The following is an 8,196-nucleotide window of genomic DNA, read 5'->3' on the forward strand; positions in this document are numbered from 1 at the left end:
AGCTTTATACATTGTACCAGAAAATCTGTAAAACTACTGAGCAAATACTGGTTAATGCACCCAGAATGGATGAACATGCCGTTTCGCTGAAGAAAAGCCAACTTTTTCCAAATGGGTCCCTAAGTGGCAAGTGCAGTACCTCTAGCCTCCAATCGCAATCAACTTTGCTGAAGTCATACCAGTACAAGATGGCTTCCGATTGGCTGCTGTTAGCACAGCAGATTGCACTTCTGCTTTGCTTTTTGTCCCCTTACTCCGAATATACCCGATCGTGTAGACGTTTCTTAAACTCCTTATACCATCAGCACCAGCGACTTGTCATGATTCAGTGCGGTCATCCTTTCCATACATCTTCCCACCAATGCATTCCAGAGTAAAGTACAACCCGAATAAAAAGGAAGGAAAAAAAAAATCTCTGGATACTTTAATAAATAAAACTCTTTAAATAAATTAGACGTCCAATAAGCGCAAATTAAAATAATTTCCTTTTGACAGTATGACTGAGGTCACACACTTACAATGACATTTATACTCGTGCAACATATAAAAATGACCAAAAACACACGACAATAAATAAAACATACAAAAGAACAATGCAACATATAAACAGAGGCGGGTCAGAAGAAGAGGTGACAGACATGATGAGAGAAAATTAAAATTCAAAAATTGGCAAACATCCAGCACAACCTATGGAGCGATACTTTGTAATTCACCCGCCATCTAGAGTTCTCTTCTGCATCCAACAGATGCTCTTGAAACAGTGCAAGTTGCCCCTTCACCATTTTTATGGATCAACGGACTCCAGCTTTTTCATGGACTGCCCAAACTGGAGATGATATTAAAGCATATGTCAAACCAAAAACTGCAAAAAAAGTAGGTAGGTGGTGTCATTTGATCCATAAAAATGCTGAAGGGACAACTTACAGTTTCAAGAGACAAGTTAGGACAGCCAAGTCTTGACTTCGAATCTGTTTAACATTTCTAGCCAATCGGTCAGCTTGATAGCCATTTTTAGCAGGAACCCAACAATGGCAGCCTACAGTCTCCTGACAGATTGTCCATAAAGAGTGTGCTCTTTTTTCTTGGTTCATTCTTTCTGCCAAAAACATAATCTTGCTATAAAGAAGATCTATCAATGTTCTCAAAAACCATTATTCTTCTCCTCATATCGTAAAAATAAAACAAACAACATAAAATATGACAACTTGATGATTAAAATGGTAACAGATGTGGACTATGACAGAGGAGGCCAGTACAGAGTGTGGTGGAACTTGCAAGGGTATAGTGTAGAGTAAAGGGGTACAGGGCATGCTGTGGGGTAATGGGGCCATTATGAGAATGAGTGGATGGGCCATATGCTTCTAATAAAAGGAAAAGGGACTAAATGATATCATGAAGGTGTGGGTCAGGGTATAATTTTGACCAAGAAGGGGGTAGAATAATATAGCAATAAAGGCATGGGGTAGTGAGTGGGGGCAAAATATATAAATAGGGTTAGGGCCACCTGTACATCTTTCTAGGTGGGAATAAGTCATAACAAACTATGTGGGAGGATGGGGCAGGTGAGGGTTCTTGGTGTGATCAGTAGTAAAGGGAGCTGACTAGTGAATAGAGGGGTAAAGATGAGTGATAAGTGCACAATTACAGTAGGCTATAGGGATACAAATCAGGACTTTACCACCTTCTTCCCAAGATAAAGTGTCTATTTGGTGAGGACAATGGGGCTATGAAAATGAAGGTATGTGAAAGTGGATGAGGGCAGTTAAAGGTAAAACAAAATTCAGTGTTCAGTGAATTTAGTGGGATCGGAAAAATTCAATGACCATCTTTGATAGGATTGGGAAGGATTCAATGGCCATCTTTGGCAGGATTGGGAAGGATTCAATGGCCATCTTTGGCAGGATTGGGAAGGATTCAATGGCCATCTTTGGCAGGATTGGGAAGGATTCAATGGCCATCTTTGGCAGGATTGGGAAGGATTCAATGGCCATCTTTGGCAGGATTGGGAAGGATTCAATGGCCATCTTTGGCAGGATTGGGAAGGATTCAATGGCCATCTTTGGCCGGATTGGGAAGGATTCAATGGCCATCTTTGGCCGGATTGGGAAGGATTCAATGACCATCTTTGGCAGGATTGGGAAGGATTCAATGGCCATCTTTGGAAGGATTGGGAAAAATTCAATGGCCATCTTTGGAAGGATTGGGAAAAATTCAATGGCAAATCTTTGGTAAGGAGAAAAGTGGGGACTTGGTCAGGAAGCACAGGCCAGAACCATTCCTCTAACAGTGAGTGGGCCAGAATAAGAGTGTACAGAACAAATCAAGAGGGCAGAGTGTTGGGATTGTGGTGGAGATCAGACAGATTTATTGTCCTTATAATTGGTGAAGAACGTTGTGTTACAAGGAGTTTTCTGTATAGTTACACCACAGAAAAAAAGATCAGGGAAAAAAATTATAGGGGAAAAAGGTAGAGAGGGAAGTGATATTTAGGAAAAGTGGAGGAAGGCCATCTGAGGGGTGTGGAGTTCTGTTTGGCTTCTCATGTCAAAGGTTCTTGCAGTTAGACCCAGTACTGCTTGCTGCACATGACTGGGAGGTTATTGTTTTGTCTCTTTTCATTCCTGAGTCGGTTCTTTCGCATGTAGCATGGGTCGTAGTAATCCCACTCCATTCCTGAAGTCCAGGAGTGTGAGCCGGAGTCACTGTCTGAGGACAGAATGTGCAAAGAGATACCTGCAGAACGACAGAAACATCTATTTGTGAAATTAGTTTTTTGTTAATTTCTACAAATTGAGCATTAGCATCACCCATTAGCATTGTGCAATTAGTACAGCATCTGCACCCCAACGTCAAGCATTCTTTCATCATTCGTATAAAAATCAATATTAGTACCACCAATATATACTCCCCGGTCCAGCACAGTCTCTAGATGACCTCTCCAGTGCAGCACCAGTCTTCGGATAACCCCCCAGTCAAGCACCAGTCTCTGGCTAACCTCACCCACCCCTATTCCAGTGTCGGTCTTTGAATGAACCCACCTGCAGTCCACCACCAGTCTCTGGATGATACCACCCCCCTCCCCAGTACAGTGCCTGTATCTGTATGCTACCCTCCTCCCCCTTTTGAAGTCCAATGTCAATCTCTGAATTATGTCACTCCAGTACAGCTTCAGTCTTTGGATGACCCTGCCTCTGAGTGACCCCAAAGCCTGTCCAATGCCAGTCTCTAGGTGACCTTGTCATTGGGTTACTCCAGCCCCAGTTTAGTGCCAGTCTCTGGGTGACCCCAGCTCACCCAGATCCCACTCCCCAGTCAACTGCCAGTCTCTGTATCTGGATACATCCTCCCTCCCCCTTTCCAAGCCCACCATCAATCTCTGAATGATGCCATTCCAGTACAGCTCCAGTGTTTGGATGGCCCTGCCTCTGGGTGACCCTGTCATTGGGTGACCCCAGCCCCAGTTTAGTGCCAGTCTCTGGGTGACCTCAGCTCCAGTCCAGCACCATTTCTAGATGGCCTTGCCCCAGTCCAGCACCATCTCTGGATTACCCTTCCCAGTCCAGTGCCAGGCTGTGGTACATATTGTTACTGCATAAGACAATGATCTGGTTGCAATTCATGAGATTTGGTTGTGTGCATCACATTCTGAACCCTTGTTGCTTTTGGGGTGAATTGTAAGCTTAACTTCAACTAAAAGTTAATTCGATTTTGCTAAAGGAAAGGTTAGAACTTTTGTTAGTTTCTTATTGTCATCTGTGTCTATGTTAAGGAAATTTTCCCTCACTTTTTGTCTCAGGGATACCCTGTCAAACAGAGGTGTCACCAACACAGGTCATTAGTGGAAGTTTCCTCAGTTTGGACATAGACAGCAGAACCAGCCTAACAAAAGGTTCCAACTCTTCCCCACCCACAAAATAATTTAGCTTGAGTCTTGAAGCCAGGCATCACCATCTGAAGAGCAAGAGGGATAGAGGTCTCCTCCGTATACTGACCGGCACTGACCCCAAAGTCACTATCCAGTCCTGGGCCATTTGAACTGCTGTTATGGTAGAGGTAGGAGGGTGGGTCTTCTGGAGGAATGCTACTAGCATTGTCAAACAACACCGAGCCCAGTGGGGTGAAGGATGTAACACCTTTCTGGCATTTCCTCTGCGTGCTGGTCTTACAGCAGAATTTTACCTTTGGAGTTACCGTCTAGGAAAAAAACAAACAAATAAATAAATAAAACACTATACCTCCATCATGACCTATCATTGGACATGACCATAATACAATTCTATTACATTCTGCCTCCAATATGACTGACTACTGGACCTGATCATAATACAATTGTAGTACCCTCCTAGTGTAGTGTAGGCCGTTAGGTAAATTTAGTTAGCTTGGGAGGAATGCCCAGTGGGTGCATGGAAAGCCCATAAGTAGTCTGAGGCCTGACGAAGCAGCAGACTTCCTGGGGCAAAACCTGCTGGAGGAAACCCCTATGCAGGGGCTCTGCCCTGGGGCAGGAATACTTGAAGGAGATGTTAGGAAGAGACTGAGGTCCCAGCTAAGGCTTTAGCTGGGGGGCCTATTTACAAGGTTACAGGGGCGGACTGACAACTCATGGGGCCCCCGGGCAATAGGGGATCATGGGGCCCCTGTGTCCTTGAACAATCGCAAAAAAGCCTATGAAAAAGGTACCAGGGGCATCTCATGGGGCCCCCTACTGACCCGGGCCCTCGGGCAGTGCCCGAGTTTCCAAATGGTCAGTCCACCCCTGGTCCTGTAATCAAGTTGGGTCTAAAGAAGCTCAATAAAAAGCACCAGGAGAAAGTTTTTGGGGGGGAAGGGTCCAGCTGTCCTATGGTGGCGTGAGCCTGCATCTTCTTCACTGAGAAGAGCCTGGAGGATATCGGAAGAAGGCAACCGATGATCCTGTGACTGTGTGAGTAAAAGACCCCAGTGTGAGAAAGTCTGTGACTGCGTGTAGCTTTTTTATCTCTGGGTGAAGTCATAGTCACCATCAACATAGAGATTTTCTGGGACAATCTTTGGTACAGTTCAGAAAGATAGCCAAGGAGTGCTCAAGTTGTCCAGTTTTCTGGGATATCCCATGCTTCCTTCATCCTTGTCCAAGTTATACATCCCCATATGACAGTCCATTGGACATGACCATAATACAATTCTATGACACTCTACCTTCAACATGACTGACCACTGGACATGTGCATAATACATTTCACTGTATACATAGAACACTACACCTTCAGTATGACTGACCACAATACAATTATACTACACTCAATACATAGGACGCTACACCTCCAACATGACTGACCACTGGACTTGACCATAATACAGTTCAAGTAAACTGTATACATAGAACACTACACCTTCAGTATGACTGATCACTGGACATAATCATATTACAATTGTATTACACTCTATATATAGTACACTACATCTCCAACATGACTGACCACTGGACATGACCATAATACAATTCAATTACATTCTACTTCCAACATGACTGACCACTGGACTTGACCATAATACAATTGTATTACACTCAATACATAGGACACTACACCTCCAACATGACTGACCACAGGACATGACCATAATGCAATTGTATTACACTCTACCTCCAATATTACTGACCACTGGACATGACCATAATACAGTTCAAGTGCACTGTATACATAGACCACTACACCTTCAATATGACTGACAGCTGGACATGACCATAATACAATTCTATTATATTCTACCTCCAACATGGCTGACCACTGGACATATCATCTTACACTCTATATATAGAACACCAGGGGTGGACTGACAACTCATGGGGCCCCCGGGCAATAGGGGATCATGGGGCCCCTGTGTCCTTGCCCAAACTCAAAAAATCCTATGAAAAAAGGTACCAGAGGCATCTCATGGGGCCCCCTACTGATCCCGGGCCCTCGGGCAGTGCCCGAGTTTCCAAATAGTCAGTCCGCCCCTGTAGAACACTACACCTCCTACATGACCATAATACAATACTATTATTATACTCTACCTCCAACATGAGCGACCACTGGACATGACCATAATACAATACTATTATACTCTACCTCCAACATGAGCGACCACTGGACATGACCATAATACAATACTATTATACTCTACCTCCAACATGAGCGACCACTGGACATGACCATAATACAATACTATTATACTCTACCTCCAACATGAGCGACCACTGGACATGATCATAATACAATACTATTATACTCTACCTCCAACATGACCGACCACTGGACATGACCATAATACAATACTATTATACTCTACCTCCAACATGAGCGACCACTGGACATGACCATAATACAATACTATTATACTCTACCTCCAACATGAGCGACCACTGGACATGACCATAATACAATACTATTATACTCTACCTCCAACATGAGCGACCACTGGACATGACCATAATACAATACTATTATTATACTCTACCTCCAACATGAGCGACCACTGGACATGACCATAATACAATACTATTATTATACTCTACCTCCAACATGAGCGACCACTGGACATGACCATAATACAATACTATTATACTCTACCTCCAACATGAGCGACCACTGGACATGACCATAATACAATACTATTATACTCTACCTCCAACATGAGCGACCACTGGACATGACCATAATACAATACTATTATACTCTACCTCCAACATGACCGACCACTGGACATGACCATAATACAATACTATTATACTCTACCTCCAACATGAGCGACCACTGGACATGATCATAATTCAGATCTATCACATTCTACACACAGAACAGTGCAATGTGGCCTGCAGATTTATAGAACAACAGAATGCAAAGCACTATGAGGATGTTGGAAATTGCCCAAAGCAACAAATCTGCAATAATCTCACAAAACTCCGCTATAAACTGCTCCTAGCCCCACTTTGGTTAGTATGTTCACAGATGTAACATTGCTCCCACACGGTACCCTGGCTCTTGTCCCTATAGAGGTCTCACCTCCTAAAAAAGCTGTAGATCTCGCTATAGTATCCAAAAATCAAGCCTCTGGCTGGAGTTTCAACCACAGAGGAAAATTACTGCTTGAAGCAGAATGAATATCATTCAGGTGCCCATCAGCCTTTATGGTATTCCTTAGTTGAAGAGTCTCAAGCACTCATAACTTTGTCACCATGTTAGTAGTCTAGGTTTGGTTGGACAGAGAGTGCACTTACCGCCAGGGCCATGGCTGCTGCTGGCGTGTTTGGGGGAGCCGCATTATGCCTGGTCTCTTGCTCACTCCATGACCTTGTGCCTCCTCCATCATCTTCCATCTCATTCCAGCTTCTATCCCTCTCCTTGGACATACCACAGGACCTTGATGAAGAGGAAGGCATGAGCACCATCCTAGATGGGTGTAGTGAACAGGGTAATACTGGTGTATCTTCTAATTTATGATACCATTCTCTGCATTGGGTGTCCATCAACACATGGGCGCTCTCACCAAGAGCCAGGGTGGCCTCCAAGCCTTGGCTGACGCTACTACATCGCCCATCACACAATGATTTATTGGAGGCATTCAAGCAGCTTGGTGCTACCCTACAGTGGGCAGCTCTAGCACAGGCAATTTTGCCCCTTGACCCACCTCTCCTCTTGCCCCTCTTTTTCAGGGAGGGGGAAGGAAGGCGGTGGAAAAGGAGGAAGCAATTGAGAAAAAACAGCAGCACCACACAGGGGATGAGAATAAAAACAAGGAGAGCCAGAGATGGCTGTAGGATCCACTTCTCTTCTACCGATGGGGCCACCTCAGTGGAAGGAACCCCCCCAGCTAAAGGAAACACAGAAGAAGGAACAGACATCATTGCATTTGCAGGATACATGGCTATTTGGAATTGGATAAAGGGGGGAGGGGAGAGTGGAAAGCCAAAGTCAGTCCCAAAACTTGGAAAACACCCCTGGGATCTGGGATCGGGGTCAGCCAGCAGTTGGACAAAGAAGTTAGAAAACATTGATTGCTCTCAGAACTTGGATTAGCTGGCATGGGCCTGTCCTGAACAATGAAGAGCAAGGGCATAGTGGTTTCACACTCCATGTCATTGACCTTTCATTCTCAAAATGCCAGTTGCCTGGTTGCCATGTTGGTCCCCTGGCTGCAGGACTTTCAGAGTCAGTGACTGAAACCAGTGTGCAA

At 44.5% G+C, this 8,196-nt stretch overlaps 1 protein-coding gene across 2 annotated transcripts; it reads right to left on the reverse strand.

The window, feature by feature from the left end:
* Positions 1 to 403: 403 nt before the first annotated feature.
* Positions 404 to 7,882, reverse strand: LOC149442388 (protein huluwa-like). Of its 2 annotated transcripts, none has more exons than XM_089656150.1 (3): positions 7,241 to 7,882; positions 4,003 to 4,194; positions 404 to 2,733 (listed from the first exon to the last, which is right to left on the reverse strand). In XM_089656150.1, exons 1-3 carry the CDS (start codon positions 7,865 to 7,867, stop codon positions 2,545 to 2,547), a joined length of 1,008 nt encoding a protein of 335 aa, XP_089512276.1. In that variant the 5' UTR covers positions 7,868 to 7,882; the 3' UTR covers positions 404 to 2,544. The 2 variants fall into 2 exon arrangements, with proteins under 2 accessions (XP_089512276.1, XP_089512277.1); XM_089656151.1 differs by having other exon boundaries at positions 3,993 to 4,194.
* Positions 7,883 to 8,196: the final 314 nt, after the last annotated feature.

Source organism: Staurois parvus, unplaced genomic scaffold (assembly GCF_062004578.1).
Source record: "Staurois parvus isolate SC_StPar_1 unplaced genomic scaffold, SC_StPar_1.0 ptg000892l, whole genome shotgun sequence".
NCBI classification, from domain to species: Eukaryota; Metazoa; Chordata; class Amphibia; order Anura; family Ranidae; genus Staurois; species Staurois parvus.